Genomic DNA, 17,235 nt, shown 5'->3' on the forward strand with positions numbered 1-17,235 from the left:
TCTGGAGTCCAGGGACCAAGTCCTGCACTGGGCTCCTTGCATGGAGCCTGCTCTCCCTCTGCCTATGTCTCTGCCTCTCTCTTTGTGTGTCTCATGAATAAATAGATAAAATCTTTTTTAAAAAGATTAAAAAATAAAAATAAAAAAGATGTGATGTGTATGAATGTTAGTATATTATTATATATTACATAATGGAATATTACTCCTCCATAAAAATAATGAAATCTTGCCATGTGCAATGATGTGGATGGAGCTACAGAATATAATGCTAAGCAAAATAAGTCAGAGAAAGACAAATACCATATGATTTCACTCAAGTGAAATTCAAGAAAACAAGCAAGCAAATGGAAGAAGAAAGAGGCAAATCAAGAAGCAGGCTTAACTACAGAAAACAAACTGACGGTCATCAGAAGGGGAGGTAGATGAGGATGAGTTACATAGGTGCTGGGGATTATGAGGTGCACCTGCTCTGATGAACACCACGTGTTGTATGGAACTGTTGCATCACTAAATTGTACACCTGAAACTAGTATCACACTGTATGTTAACTGGAATCTAAACAAAAATCTTAAATTTTTTTTTTGTATTCTGTATACGATTATTGAATAACTAGAAACCAAAATGTAAGAAAGAATGTTTATAATTGCTCCAAAAATTGGGATCCCTGGGTGGCTCAGCGGTTTAGCGCCTGCCTTTGGCCCAGGGCGTGATCCTGGAGTCCTGGGATCGAGTCCCGTGTCGGGCTCTCTGCATGGGGCCTGCTTCTTCCTTCTGCCTGTGTCTCTGCCTCCCTCTCTGTGTCTCTCACGAATAAACAAATACAATCTTTTTTTAAAAAATAGCTCTAAAAATTGAAGGCTTAGGTATAAATCTAACAAAACATGTACATTGTATGGTGAAACTATGACGAATTGAAAGAAATCCAACAAACATACTGTGTTTGTGTACTATAAGATTCAACGTAGTAAAGATCTGAGTTCTCCCCAGTGTGTAGATTTTTTTTCAGCAAATTTTTATTTGTGGTCCCAGACAACTGATTCTGAAATTCGTATGAAAAGGCAAAAGTACTTAACATTATTAACTTTTGCATTTGTAATTAAAAAAACACTGTTGAGAGAATGAAGAGACAAGCTACAGACTGGGAGGAAATATTTGCAAATGACATATCTGGCAAAGGACTGATGTGATATATATTAAAAATATTCACAATAACCAGGATATTTTTATATGTCTTATATATATATTATATATAAAACACCTTATTTTATAAAGCATGCTCTCAAAGCTCAACAATAAGAAAAAATACAGTTTTTTAGATGAGCGAAGGATTTGAATAGATAATTCACCAAAGAAGATTTACAAGTGGCAAATATGAAAAGATGTCCAATATCACTGGCCATTAGAGAAATGCATTTTAAAACCACGATGAAATACTGGTATTAGAATAGCTAATGTAATAATTCAAAAACTAAGTATGCTGTCAAGAATGCAGACCAACAGGAAGTCTCACACATTGTTGCTGGGGATTTACAATGGTATAGCCACTCTGGAAAACACTCTGGTGCTGTGACATTGTGACTTAAATAAAATATATGTTTGGTTTTCATCTCCTTCCTGGTAGAGCTTCTAAAACCCTTGAGATTTTATGTGATGAGAGCAATACAGATAATGTTTTGTTATGTTAGGTGATTTTTGGATCGCACACCTAAGGATGGGGGCTGATTGCCAGTAGAGGCAACCAAGTGATTAGAGGGCTGAATTTCCAGTCCCACCTCCCCAGCCCCCCACCGCTCCCCCAGGAGGGGAGAGAGGGGCTGAATATGGAGCTCAGTCGTCAATAACTAATGATTTAATCAGTCGTGCCTATGTAATGAAGCTTCCCTAAAAAGCCACAAGGACAGGGTTCAAAGAGATTCCAGGTTGGTGAACACCAGGAGATTTGGGGAGAGTGGCGTACCTGGAGAGGGCATGGGAGCTCTGCATCTTTTCCCCATAACTTGCCCTCACATCTGGCTCTTTCTTAGTTATATCATTTTGGAATAAACTGGTGATCTAGTAAGTAACATGTTTCTCTGAGATCTGTGAGCTGCTCTAGCAAATTAATGGAACCCAAGAAGGGGGTTGTTGGAGCCCCTGATCTGTAGAGGTTGGTCAGAAGCACAGGTGATGACCTGGACTTTCAAGTGTGGGTGCAGGGGAGTCTTGTAGAACTGAGCCCTTAACCTATGGGAACCTACACCATCTCCAGGTAGATAGTTTCAGAATGAAGTTAAATTGTAGGATACCCAGCTTGTGTCACAGAGTTGCTTGGTGGTAGGGAAAAACCCGTACACACTGGAACTGGTGTCACAATTATAGGCAATTTCTTATAAAGGTAAATAAACAATTTCCATTCCTGAGTATTTACCTTAGGCAAACGAAAACTTAATATTCACATAAAGTCTGTACATTAATGTTCACAGCAGCTTTATTTGTAATGGCCAAGGGCTGGAAACAACCTAAATGTCCTTCAACAAGTGAATAGTCAAACAAATCGTGGTACATCCGTACCGTGAAATACTCCACATCAATAAAACAGAATGAAGTACTTTTACATGCAACAAAATGGATGAATCTCAAAAGCTTTATACTGAGTAAAAAAGTCAATCTCAGAAGGTTATATACTGTATGGTTCCATTTATACGACAATCTGAAAAATACAAAAATACTGCAATGCAGAACAAATCAGTGGTTGCCAAGGTTATAACCATACCTATGACTGTCTCCCTCTATATATAGCTATATATGTGTCTATAAAGGGATAGAGGGAGGGAATTTGGGGGCATGTTACAACTTTTCTGTGTCCTGATGGTTGGTGGTTTCATGAATCTATACCTTGTTCAGACCCATAGACTTAAACACCAAAAGTAAAAGTCAATTTCACTATTTGGTGATTTTATTTTATTTTTTTTTTTTTATTTGGTGATTTTAAAAATAAAAAGAATTCAAATGTTTTCAGACAGCTTTACCTGTATTTTAAATTTGCATAGATGTTAATCTAAGATTTGCTTTCAAGTGTCAGGGGTACAAGAAAAAAGGAGAAGCTCATAAACAAAAATCTTCCTTCTTAAACCTGCAAAGAAAACTCCCCAATCAAATGAAGAAATATAATGCTAAGAAAGACGGTCAACAAATTCACTAAGTAAAGCATGAAGCAGGTCCAGTTGTAACATTAATAACTTAGAATATTGATACACATGGTGCTCACTTAAAGTGTGATTATAGGTATTTAATATTGATCATTGTTATTTTGGTCATAATACTTGGTGTATTCACAGTTGCAAAAGTAAAAAAAACTTAAAAGCATAATAGAAATCGTCTATATTTAATTGCCTCTGTGCACACTTTTCATGAACAGTATTTACAGTTTTTGTAATTCTTTTTCTCTCTAATGTTTGTGCGGAATACATACATATATATGAAATAGGATTTTATGGGCTTGTATTTTACATGTCTCTTTAATTTCATTTTCTTAGTAATTCATTTTTCTTGTATTTTACAAAAGTACTGGTCTGCAACAGATTTGAAGTGAAAAAGAATTGTTTACCCTGAATAGTTTTAGAAGAACTGGTATAGGACACCTGACACCAAAGAAGCGGTGCTATGGTCAAGTTAGCAGACCAAGAGACGAAGTAGTAGATGAAGTGATGTCTCCTAGTGTTGATTTCCTATGATAGGATTTTCAATAGAAGATAAATGCTCTCACTTCTTTTTCAGGGAGTCTGGCCAAAGAAAGGACACAGACCTTGCAGGAATTTGTCCTACTTTTTGCTGTATTTGATGAAGGTTAGTGAACTGCAATCTGCTTTGGGGGCTCCTGAAAAAAATGAGATATATTAATTTAATCTGGTATTTGAGAATGAGGGCTGCTATTGTCCAGAGGAATACAGAAAGATCATAAACTACTGTTTAGGAGTGAAGGAGATGGGGGTGAAACTGAATTTCAAAAAAAAATACAATCTGAGTTCCATTGGGAGCAACAGGTAAGAAGATAGAGGAGCTGGGTAACTGGCTGGACTCGTCCCCCTCATTAAATTCATTAAGAAAGACTTTTAGCTCTAATTTTAAAATACCTTCTATCTTTTTTAGAAAATTTCATTTTTAATCTAAATTTTAAAAAGATTTTTAATCAAAGTATAGTCAACATATATTAGTTGCAGGCATCGAGCCCAGTGATACGAGCAGTTCATAATGCTCACCATTGTAAGTGTTTTGCAGTGGTGTTGACTGTATTCCCTAGGCTGTACTTCTCATTCCTGTGACTGATTTATTTTATAACTGGAAGTATGTATCTCTTAACCCCCTTTACCCATTTGCCCATCCCCTAATCCCCCATCTGTCCGCTACCAGCTTGTTCTCTGTGTTTGTGGGTCTGTTTCTGCTTTTTTTGTGTCTTTTAGATTCTACGTAAAAGTGAAGCCATATAGCATTTGAGAAAAATACTATTTCTCTTTCTCTGACTTACTTCATTTAGCTTAAGTGAAATCCTCTCTAGGCCCATCCATTTTGCTGCAAATGGTGAGATCTCATTCTTTTTTATGGCATATAAATATGCCATACACACATACCATGACTTTTTTATCCATTCATCTATTGATGGACACTTGGGCTGCTTCTATATCTTGGCTATTGTAAATAATGCTGCAATAAACATAGGGGTGTAGGTATCCCATTGGATTAGTGGTGTTGTATTTTTTGGGTGAATACTCAGAAGTGGAATTAATGGATCATATGGTAGTTCTATTTTTAATGTTTTGAGGACTGCCCATACTGTTTTCCACAGTGGCTACACCACTTTGCATTCCCACCAACAATGCATGAGGCTTCCTTTTTCTCCACATCGTCACTAACAGCTGTTATCTCTTGTCTTTTTTTTAAAAGATTTTATTTATTTATTCATGAGAGACAGAGAGGGAGGCAGAGACACAGGCAGAGGGAGAAGCGGGCTCCATGCAGGGAGCCCGATGTGGGACTTGGTCCCAGGACTCCGAGATCATGCCCTGAGTCAAAGGCAGAGGCTCAACTGCTGAGCCACCCAGGCGTCCCATCTCATGTCTTTTTGATACTAGCCATTTTTGACTAATGTGAAGTGGTGTCTCATTGCAGTTTAGATTTTGATGATCAGTAATTTTGAGTGTCTCTTCATGTGTCTTTTTTTAAGATTTTATTTTATTTATTCATGAGAGGTACAGAGAGAGAGAGGCAGAGACACAGGCAGAGGGAGAAGCAGGCTCCCTGCAGGGAGCCCAACGTGGGACTCGATCCCGGGGTCTCCAGGATCACACCCTGGACTGAAGGTGGCACCAAACCGCTGGGCCACTGGGGCTGCCCTTCATGTGTCTTTTTAAGAGAATTTTTTTTATAAGATTTTCCTCTTATTTTTTAAAATTTTTATTTATTTATGATAGTCACACAGAGAGAGAGAGAGAGAGGCAGAGACGCAGGCAGAGGGAGAAGCAGGCTCCATGCACCGGGAGCCCGACGTGGGATTCGATCCCGGGTCTCCAGGATCGCGCCCTGGGCCAAAGGCAGGCGCCAAACCGCTGCGCCACCCAGGGATCCCTTTTTAAGAGAATTTTAATAAAAGTGCATATTGAAGGGGTACAACATGATGATCTGATATAGAAAAGATAATAAATGGTTGCTATAGTCAGGCTAAATCAACATGTCCATCTCCTAAGTTTGTGTGTGATGAGTGCGACTGTAATCTACTCCCTTAGCATATTTTCCATGTTCAAGACAGTATTATTAACTAGAGTTATCATGGCTGTATAGTCGGTCCCTGGAACTTATTCATCGTAAAACTGAAGTTTGTGGTCTTTACACAATAATCCCCCCATTTCCCCCACCCCTCCGCTCCCGGCAACAGGCATTGTCCTGTCTGCTTCTATGAGTAGGCCTGTGTTCTCTTCCTTTCTTCCTTTTTTTCTATAAATTTATTTTTTATTGGTCTTCAATTTGCCAACATATAGAATAACACCCAGGGCTCATCCCGTCAAGTGCCCACGTCAGTGCCCGTCACCCAGTCTTCCTTTTAAGTTACTTTGGCAAGTCACTACACATCTGTGGGTCTCAGTTTGCTCAAACTGAATATTGAAATAATGGTACTTTCTTCATTGGGTACTTGTGGGAATGAAGTAAGCGATTTACATCTAGTAGCTTAGGGGCATGTGGGTGGCTCAGTCAGTTAAGGACCTGCCTTGGCCTCAGGTCATGATCTTGGGTGAGGCGGGGACTGCTCAGTAGGGAGCCTGCTTCTCCCTCCCCCTGCTCTTGTTCTGTCTCTCTCTAATACATAAATAAAATCTTTATAAAATAATACGTTTACTAACTTAGAACATTACATGGTGCAGAGTAGGTCATCAGTAGTGTCGGAATTTTTGCACCGCCTGCTCGTACCATGACTGTCATATAAGCAACCACACAGTCACCCCTGCCGTCCCGTCTTCCCACACCGCCGCTTCTGCATCTCCTGGCCAGTGTCGCCGGCCCCCTGCTACCGCTGGTCTGTCTGGCCTCGCCACACAGGCCCAGGCAGCCGGAACACACCGTGCGATGCGCTGAGAAGTGCCACCTGTTCTCTTGCATCCAGACCCTTCTCTATGCTGTTACCTTTGCCTAGAAAGCCTGTCTGCACCTTCACACCAAGTTCAGTTGTTCCTTCTCCTTCTGGTCTGGGGTAGGTGTCCTTGGCACGAAGGGGCACCTTCAGCGAGATGGCTGTGCAAGGACAGTGTTCCCAGTGCGCTCACTCTTGTGAACTTCAAGGAGGTCGTGGGAAAGCTCTCAGCTGCTTCAGTTTCCACGGCTACCGTGTGAAGAAGCGATTGGGAGCCGCAGGAACTGAGAGCCCTTTTCTTTTTTCTTTTTAAAAATTTTACTTACTTGTTCATGAGAGACACACACAGAGAGAGAGGCAGAGACACAGGCCGAGGGCAAAGCAGGCTCCATGCAGGGAGCCCAACGCGGGACTCGATCCTGGGTCTCAAGGATCACGCCCTGGGCTGAAGGCAGGCGCCAAACCGCTGCGCCACCCAGGGATTCCCCCCATCTGCTCCCTTTTAAATGAGTCAGTGAGCGAACAGAATGAAATCCCACCCAGTACTCATCCCATCAAGTGCCCCCCTCAGTGCCCGTCACCCAGTCACCCCCACCCCCAGCCCTTTCTACAACCCCTTGTTCGTTTACAAAAAGATCTTTATTTTTTAAGATTTATTAATATATTTATAGAAAGTGAGAGAGAGGCAGAGACACAGGCAGAGGGAGAAGCAGGCTCCACGTGGGACTTGATCCCGGATCTCCAGGATCACACCCCGGGCTTCAGGCGGTGCTAAATCGCTGCGCCCTTTACTACAAGATCTTAACAAGACGTTAGGAGTCTCTCATGTTCTGTCTCCCTCTCTGATATTTCCCACTCATTTTCTCTCCTTTCCCCTTTATTCCCTTTCACTATTTTTTATATTCCCCAAATGAATGAGGAGACCATATAATGTGTGTCCTTCTCCGATTGACTTACTTCACTCAGCATAATACCCTCCAGTTCCATCCATGTCGAAGCAAATGGTGGGTATTTGTAGTTTCTAATGGCTGAGGAATATTCCATTGTATACATAGACCACAGCTTCTCTATCCATCATCTGTCGATGGACACCGAGGCTCCTTCCACAGTTGGGCTATTGTGGCCATTGCTGCTAGAAACATCGGGGTGCAGGTGTCCCGGCGTTTCACTGCATCTGTATCTTTGGGGTAAATCCCCAGCAGTGCAATTGCTGGGTTGTAGGGCAGGTCTATTTTTAACTCTTTGAGGAACCTCCACACAGTTTTCCAGAGTGGCTGCACCAGGTCACATTCCCACCAACAGGGCAAGAGGGTTCCCCTTTCTCAACATCCTCTCCAACATTTGTGGTTTCTGCCTTGTTAATCTTCCCCATTCTCACTGCTGTGAGGTGGGATCTCATTGTGGTTTTGAATTGTATTTCCCTGATAGCAAGTGATGTGGAGCATTTTCTCATGTGCGTGTTGGCCATGTCTATGTCTTCCTCTGTGAGATTTCTGTTCATGTCTTTTGCCCATTTCATGATTTGATTGTTTGTTTCTTTGCTGTTGAGTTTAATAAGTTCTTTATAGACCTTGGAAACTAGCCCTTTATCTGATACGTCATTTGCAAATATCTTCTCCCATCCTGTAGGTTGTCTTTGAGTTTTGTTGACTGTTTCTTTTTTTTTTTTAATTTTTTTTTAATTTTTATTTATTTATGATAGTCACAGAGAGAGAGAGAGAGGCAGAGACACAGGCAGAGGGAGAAGCAGGCTCCATGCACCGGGAGCCTGATGTGGGATTTGATCCCAGGTCTCCAGAATCGCGCCCTGGGCCAAAGGCAGGCGCCAAACCGCTGCGCCACCCAGGGATCCCTTGTTGACTGTTTCTTTTGCTGTGCAGAAGCTTCTTATCTTGATGAAGTCCCAATAGTTCATTTTTGCTTTTGTTTCTCTTGCCTTCATGGATGAATCTTGCAAGAAGTTGCTGTGGCCAAGTTCAAAAAGGGTGTTGCCTGTGTTCTCCTCTAGGATTTTGATGGACTCCTGTCTCACATTTAGATCTTTCATCCATTTTGAGTTTATCTTTGTGTCTGGTGCAAGAGAGTGGTCTAGTTTCATTCTTCTGCATGTGGATGTCCAATTTTCCCAGCACCATTTATTGAAGAGACTGTCTTTTTTCCAGTGGATATCATTTCCTGCTTTGTCGAATATTAGTTGACCATAAAGTTGAGGGTCCACTTCTTGATTCTCTCTTCTGTTCCATTGATCTATGTGTCTGTTTTTGTGCCAGGACCAGGCTGTCTTGATGACCACAGCTTTCTAGTACAACCTGAAATCTGGCATTGCGATGCCCCCAGCTATGGTTTTCTTTTTTAATATTCCCCTGGCATTCGGGGTCTTTTCTGATTCCACACAAATCTTAAGATGATTTGTTCTACCTCTCTGAAGAAAGTCCATGGTATTTTGATAGGGATTGCATTAAACGTGTACATTGCCCTGGGTAACATTGACATTTTTCACAATATTAATTCTGCCAATCCATGAGCATGGAATATTTTTCCATCTCTTTGTGTCTTCCTCAATTTCTTTCAGAAGTGTTCTGTAGTTTTTAGGGTATAGATCCTTTACCTCTTTGGTTAGGTTTATTCCTAGGTATCTTATGCTTTTGGATGCAATTGTCAATGGGATTGACTCCTTAATTTCTCTTTCTTCAGTCTCATTGTTAGTGTATAGAAATGCCACAGACTTCTGGGCATTGATTTTGTATCCTGCCACACTGCCAGATTGCTGCATGAGTTCTAGCAATCTTGGGGTGGAGTCTTTTGGGTTTTCTATGTCCAGTCTCATGTCATCTGCAAAGCAGGAGAGTTTGACTTCTTTGCCAATTTGAATGCCTTTTATTTCTTTTTGTTGCCTGATTGCTGAGGCTAGGACTTCTAGTACTATGTTGAATAGCAGTGGTGAGAGTGGACATCCCTGTCTTGTTCCTGGTCTGAGGGGAAAGGCTCACAGTGTTTCCCCATTGAGAATGATATTTGCTGTGGGCTTTTCGTAGATGGCTTTGAAGATGCTGAGGAATGTTCCCTCTATCCCTACACTCTGAAGAGTTTTGATCAGGAACGGATGCTGTATTTTGTCCAATGCTTTCTCTGTATCTATTGAAAGGATCATATGATTCTTGTCTTATCTCTTGCTGATATGATCAATCACATTGATTGTTTTTTTTTTTTTCACATTGATTGTTTTACGAGTGTTGAACCAGCCTTGCATCCCGGGGATACATCCCACTTGGTCATGGTAAATAATCTTCTTAATGTATTGTTGTATCCTATTGGCTAGTATCTTGTTGAGAATTTTTGCATCTGTGTTCATCAGGGATATTGGCCTATAATTCTCCTTTTTGGTGGGGTCTTTCTCTGGTTTTGGAATTAAGATGATATTGGCCTCAGAGAACAAGTTTGGAAGTATTCCGTCTCATTCTATCTTTCTGAACAGCTTTAGTAGAATAGGAATTGATTCTTCTGCAACCGTTTGATAGAACTCCCCTGGGAAGCCACCATACCCTGGACTTTTGTGTCTTGGGAGGTTTTTGATGACTGCTTCAATTTCCTCCCTGGTTATTGGCCTGTTCAGGTTTTCTATTTCTTCCTGTTCCAGTTTTGGTAGTTTGTGGTTTTCCAGAAATGTGTCCATTTCTTCTAGATTGCCTAATTTATTGGCGGATAGCTGCTCATAATATGTTTTTAAAATCGTTTGTATTTCCTGGGTATTGGTGGTGATCTTTTTCTTTTTTTTTTTTTTTTGGTGATCTTTTTCATTAGTGATTTTATTAATTTGAATCTTTTTTGTTTTTAATAAGGCTGGCTAATGGTTTATCTATTTATTAATTCTTTCAAGGAACCAATTCCTGGTTTTGTTGATCTGTTCTACAGTTCTTCTAGTCTCTATTTCATTGAGTTCTGCTCGAATCTTAATTAACTCTCTTCTTCTGCTTGGTGTAGGTTTTATTTGCTGTTCTTTCTCCAGTTCCTTTAGGTGCAAGATTAGCTTGTGTATTTGAGTTTTTTCCAATTTTTTGAGGGATGCTTGTATTGCAATGTATTTCCCCCTCAAGACTGCTTTTGCTGTATCCCAAAGATTTTGAATGGTTGTGTCTTCATTCTCATTAGTTTCCATGAATTTTTAAAATTCTTCTCTAATTTCCTGGTTGACCCTTTCATCTTTTAGCAGGATGCTCCACATGTTTGAATTTCTTCCAAATTTCTTCTTGTGATTGAGTTCAAGTTTCAAAGCATTATGGTCTGAAAATATTCAGGGGACGATCCCAATCTTTTGGTATCAGTTAAGACCTGATTTGTGACCCAGTATGTGGTCTATTCTGGAGAAAGTTCCATGTGCACTTGAGAACAATGTGTATTCAGTTGCATTTGGATGTAAAGTTCTGTAGGTATCTGTGACATCCATCTGGTCCAGTGTATCATTTAAAGCTCTTGTTTCTTTGGAGATATTGTGCTTAGAAAACCTGTCGATTGTAGAAAGCGCTACATTCAAGTCACCAAGTGTAAGTGTATTATTATCTAAGTATGTCTTAACTTTGGTTATTAATTGTTTGATATACTTGGCAGCTCCCGCATTCGGGGCATAAATATTTATGATTGTTAGGTCCTCTTGTTGGAAGATCCTTGAAGTATGATACAGTGTCCCTCTTCATCTCTCACTACAGTCTTTGGGATAAACTTTAGGTTATCTGATATAAGGATGGCTACCCCTGCTTTCTTTTGAGGACCATTTGAATGGTACATGGTTCTCCAACCTGTTATTTTCAGGCTGTAGGTGTCCTTACATGTAAAATGAGTTTCTTGTAGACAGAAAATAGATGGGTTCTGCTTTTTTATCCAGTCTGACACCCTGTGCCTTTTGATGGCGTCATTAAGCCCATTCACATTCAGAGTTACTATTGAAAGATATGAATTTAGTGTCATCATGACACCTATTCAGTCAGTGTTTTTGTGGATTGTTCCCTTGGACTTCTTCTTTCTTTTACAGAGTCCCCCTTAATATTTCTTGCAGAGCTGGCTTGGTGGTCACATATTCTTTCAGTTTCTGCCTATCTTTGAAGGTCTTTATCTCTCCTTCTATTCTGAATGAGAGCCTTGCTGGATAAAGGATTCTTGGCTGCAGGTTCTTCTCATTTAGGACCTTGAATATATCCTGCCAGCCCTTTCTGGCCTGCCAGGTCTGTGTGGAGAGGTCTGCTGTTAATCTATATTTCTCCCCATAAAAGTTAGATATTTCTTGTCTCTTGCTGCTTTAAGGATCTTGTCTTTATCTTTGGAATTTGCAACCTTCACTCTTAAATGTTGAGGTGTTGAACGGTTTTTATTGATTTTAGGGGGGATCTCTCTATTTCCTGGATCTGAATGCCTGTTTCCCTTCCCAGATTAGGAAAGTTTTCAGCTATGATTTGTTCAAATACATATTCTGGACCTCTGTCCCTTTCGGCGCCCTCGAGAACCTCAATTAAACGTAGATTTTTGTTCCTGAGGCTGTCATTTATTTCCCTTAACCTATCCTCATGATCTTTTAATTGTTTTCCTGTTTTCCTCAGTTTCCCTCTTTGCCATCAGCTTGTCTTCTATGTCACTCACTCGTTCTTCCACCTCGTTAACCCTCGTCGTTAGGACTTCTAGTTTGGATTGCATCTCATTTAATTGATTTTTAATTTCTGCATGATTAGATCTAAATTCTGCAGTCATGAAGTCTCTTGAGTCCTTTATGCTTTTTTCTAGAGCCACCAGTAGCTGTATAATAGTGCTTATGAATTGGCTTTCTGACATTGAATTGTAATCCAGATTTTGTAACTCTGTGGGAGAGAGGACTGTTTCCGATTCTTTTTTTTGTGGTGAGTTTTTCCTTCTAGTCCTTTTGTCCAGTGCAGAGTGGTCAAAAACAAGTTGTATTGGGAAAAGGAGAAAAAGGGAGAAGAGAAAAAAGAAAAGAAAAAGATAAAAAAGAAGAAAAAAAAGAGAAGAGAAGAAAAAAAAGAGGGGGAAGCAAACAGAAAACAAAAAAAAAGGGGGGGGAGTATCCTCTGATTCCGTGTACTGTAAATCCCTCGGCTTCCCCTGGAACTTTCCAGGGCTGCTTGGTCAAGAACTTGCTCTTCCCCTGTCCTTCCAGCTGGTCTTCTGGGGGAGGGGCCTGCTGTGCTGATTCTCACGTGTGTGCACCTGGGGGAGCTGCCCCGACCCCTGCCAGGTGCATGGCTCAGTGGGAGCTGTTGGCCCTGTGATGCCCCTGCTCCCTGGCGACCCCACTCACTCCCAGGGAAAAGGTGACACCAGGAGGAACAACAAGAGTGCTGGCGGCCAGCTCTCCAGCCCTGGAGTCAGCTCCATCAGTAACTCTAGCAGCTCCTGGATGTTCTGGGGTGGGGGGCGATCTACATAGCTCGGGCCCCCGGCGGCAAGAGTGTCCTTGCTGTCCTGGGCCCTCCTGGCTTCCGCCGGTCCCGGGGGGAGGCCGGATCCTGGGCTGTGTCCCCGCGCCCAGTGCTCCGGGGCCTGCGCTGTTGGATTTGCGCTCCCGCCCCGCAGCTCCCTCCGCGGAGCCGCCCCCGAGCCCTCCGAGCTGCTCCCGCCCTGCAGCCCCCTCCGTGGAGCCTCTTCCTCCGCCTGAGCCCCTCCGAGCTGCTCTGGGTCCCGCCGTGCACACTGCAGCCCTTAGGGAGCTCGGCGCACTCTCCCTGGGGCGCAGGTGTCTGTTAGTGTCCCAGGGAGCCCGAGGGCATCCCCGCCCTCCTGGGGTCCTGCTCCAACCCCCTGCAGGCCCCTTTCCGCCCGGGAAGGTTGGTGCAGCTCCTGCTCCTCCGACGGGGCTCTCCTGTCCTGGGGACACTCCCCCCAGCCTCAGCCCGGCTCCTCAGGGACCCCTCCCCCTTGGATGCTTTTTTATTTCTTTTTCCCCGTCTTCCTACCTTGATAGAAGCGCGAACTCTTCTCACTGTAGCATTCCAGCTGTTTTCTCCTTAAATCTCAGGCCGAATTCGTAGATTTTCAGGATGATTTGAAGGTTTTCTAGGTAAGTTGGTGGGGACAGGTGACTTGAGGACCCTACTCCTCCGCCCTCTTGCCCCCTCTTCTCCTGCCTTTCATCTGCCGTCATCCCTTCCCATCGATGGTCACGGACAGATGGAGGGAGAGCTGATCAGTCTGAGCAAGAAATGTCTGCCTTGAGGTCACTGTCTTGTCCCTTTCTCCTCCTGTCCTTGAGGGCAGGTCACCCAGGCCCACTGTGCTGAGACATGCTTCAGAGGAAGTGACTGTCCTCAGTCTCAGCCCCACGGGACGGTGGGAGGACAAAAGGAGGGGCTTTCGGGACCCAGACGCTTACGTCCTCGCCTCCTCTTTCATCAGGGAAAAGTTGGCACTCAGAAACAAATGCGTCTTTGACACAGGCTGAGGCCCAGCATGAGCTGCACACCATCAATGGCTATGTAAACAGGTCTCTGCCAGGTAGGTACACACCTGCTCAAGGATCCTCAGGGTCAGGGTGCCTGCGGGGGGGCTCGGTCCGTTAGCCTCGGACTCTGTCTCAGCTCATGTCATGTTCTCAGGGCCGGGAGACTGGGCCCTGCTTTGGGCGCTGCCCTCAGTGGGGACCCTGCTGGAGACCCCTTACTCCCCCTCTGCTCCCTCCTCCACATGTGCATGAGTGCGGGCTCTCTTGTGCATATAGTCAGTCTCTCTCTCTCTCTCTCTCTCTCTTTCAAATAAATAAATAAGTAAAAATTTAAAAACAAGAAAGAATCATGAGGGTCTTCTGCATTCACCACCAGGGCTCTCTTCTTTGGTTCTCCTCAGGCAGCTCTGTATCCCCAGAGGAAAGCCCACTGACTGCTGGCCTCTGGTGGGGCCTTGAACTAAAGTGACAGATTCCTCTTCTAGTCACCTATAAATGCAGGCCTGCCCATGTATACAGAGCTCACAGATTTCTCTTTCGTTTTGCTTAAATATAGGTGGGCAGCCAAGGATGAACAAATACTGAACAAAAACCTGAAACATGAAAGGGATATGCAACATAAACAAAGAAAATAATAATTCTGGAACAAGAAGAGATAACACTTTAAAAAAACTTGTCAAATGATCTACTTAGTATTTTCATAAAGGTTCAAGAAGATACTAAATCAATAAAGTAATAATACAATTTCTATGATAAAAAGAAACAATCAAACCAAGAGTATGCTCACAAAAAAATCAGAATATAATTGTCAAGCTCAATAGAAGGTAGTTACAATAGAGAAAATCTCCCAGAAAATAAAACAAAAAGAGATTGAGAATACATTTTAAGAACAGATTGTTTAAAAAAAAAAGATTGTTTTTAAGGATTTTATTCATTTATTCATGAGAGACACAGAGAGAGAGGCAAAGACACAGGCAGAGGGAGAAGCAGGTTCCCCGCAGGGAGCCTGATGCGGGACTTGATCCCAGGACCCCGGGATCATGACCTGAGCTGAAGGCAGACGCTCAACCACTGAGCCACCCAGGTGCCCCTAAAGCGGATTTTAAAATTCAGAGAAATGATAGAAGAAAGTATTAAGGATGAAAATATTTGAGTCTTCATATTCAAATTTCTCAGCAAGATAAATTGAAAAAGATCCCCAAAAAAATTAAAAAAAAAAAAGATCCCCATACAAAATCACAATTGTGGAATTTCAGAGAACAAAAAGAAGATGTTAAAGCTTCACCTGGGAGTGAAGGCACCATACAAAGGCATGTCCCACACAGAGACCTCAGTTGCCAATACCATTCAAGGCTTTCTAGGCCTTACTAGAGAGTTTGAACTTGAGACAAAGACAAGAGACAGTGGTACCTAGCTTGGATTAAGATAGTGGGCACTAATAATGGTGAAAAATATGTATATTTGAAAGCTTCAGGAGCCAAAATATGAGACAGCTGTGCCCTAGTAGTTCACAGTGTACGATTTAAACATACAGTTGCTTGGGCTCCAGTTTGAGTGAGTTAATTAACCTCTCTGGGCATCAGTTTCCTCTCCTTGATAGCTTCTCCATTCAGATCGTTACTGGAGCTGAATGAGTTAAAACTTGTAAAACAGTTTGGATAGTGCTTGATACAAAACAAGTGCTCAATAAATATTAGTATAATTCATTATAGTGCCATGATTAGTGTCAGAATGGATGTGAGAAATGAGAATGGTGAGAAGAATAATTCTCACTTGCATAATTTTGACATTGTTCAAAGAAAAAAATATATTTAAAAAAAGAAAAAAATATTGATTAACAAGAGAATAAGGTCTCGAGCTGAGTCCTAGGTAGTCCATTGTTTAATGAAGGGTCAGGAAAGGAAACAGAAGAAGGAGCTATCTAAACCATAGGGAAATAAAACCCAGAGGGGTGTTGGCACAAAGGCCAAGGGAGGAAGAGAATTTCAGGAAGGAATGAGTGGTCACCGGGTGCAGATGATTGAAAAGTGTCCATTGGATTTAGCAGCATGGCACTCATTGATGACATTGGTAAGAGCTATTGGTTTGGCAGTACGCCAGCATTCTTAGAAAGTTTGATTCCAAGTCCATAATAAAATTAGAAGGTCAATTTGTCCATCCTATCCTAGAAAGTGTTTTCCATTTCAAATTGTCTACTTCTTGACCATAACTCTCTCACTCCTATGTTACAGGTCTTACTGTGTGTCACAAGAGATCAGTCTATTGGCATGTGATTGGAATGGGCACCACCCCCGAAGTGCACTCAATTTTTCTCGAAGGTCACACATTTCTTGTGAGGAACCACCGCCAGGCCTCCTTGGAGATCTCACCAATTACTTTCCTTACTGCTCAGACATTCCTGATGGACCTTGGCCAGTTTCTACTGTTTTGTCATATCCCTTCCCATCAACATGGTAATATCTGTTGATCCTAAAAATGTGTATTATAAATATTCAGGTCTACTTTTACTGTCCACTATCCAGTATAAGATTTCACCTTGAATGTAAGAGCGCTTGAGTGTTAGTAGTACTGGTGAATTTTCAGCTTAAATGCCTGTAATAGCAGAGGGGAGACATTTTAGGGACAAATGAGGTGGTGAAAGTGGGGAGGACAGTATATCATAGATTTCCTGGCCAGATCCCATTTACTAGCCTTCAATACTATGGAGAGAAGGATTGCAGGTCATAGCTGAAGATACATTGTATGAGAAATTTAAGGAAATAAAAAAAAGCTCAGCATTGCCTAGGTTGTAGCCATAAGGACTGCAGGCTAGCAGTAGTGATGTCCAGACAAGAGGATACTGCAGTTCTCACTATGAAACCATGTACTGGTGTACACGGAGGCACTCCCTCGACACCTCATAGGAGATGAGAGACCTGGCAAACACAGAGCCTTTCGGGGACACTGGACATGGGGAGAAGCAGCGTGGCAGTGGAAGTTGGTGAGCACATGTAAACCATGATGTGAGGTCTGCAAAGATGTCTTAATGAGGACTTTGCAAAGGGTTGAAGGTCCTGTGTAAGTAAATTGTGACGATAATACTTACAGTTTCTAATTCCTGTTAACGTGACCTCATTTGTAGCTACAAGCTGAAAGCTCATGTAACGTGACCGTTGCAGCCCATTTTCCTTCTCGTAGATTCGCTCTGCTAACTCTT

The 17,235-nt window shown here is 42.3% G+C and overlaps 1 protein-coding gene across 2 annotated transcripts in view; it reads left to right on the forward strand.

The window, feature by feature from the left end:
- The window catches only part of F8 (coagulation factor VIII), a 148,528-nt gene that overhangs the window by 39,069 nt on the left and 92,224 nt on the right, over nucleotides 1-17,235 (forward strand). For both annotated transcript variants that reach the window (XM_077888609.1, XM_077888608.1), the window contains exons 5-7: nucleotides 3,757-3,825; nucleotides 13,994-14,092; nucleotides 16,271-16,492. In XM_077888609.1, coding sequence (XP_077744735.1) covers nucleotides 3,757-3,825; nucleotides 13,994-14,092; nucleotides 16,271-16,492 — 390 coding nt within the window. The remainder of the gene's footprint in view (nucleotides 1-3,756; nucleotides 3,826-13,993; nucleotides 14,093-16,270; nucleotides 16,493-17,235) is intronic.

The sequence above is a fragment of the Canis aureus genome, chromosome X (genome assembly GCF_053574225.1).
Source record: "Canis aureus isolate CA01 chromosome X, VMU_Caureus_v.1.0, whole genome shotgun sequence".
Taxonomy (NCBI): Eukaryota; Metazoa; Chordata; class Mammalia; order Carnivora; family Canidae; genus Canis; species Canis aureus.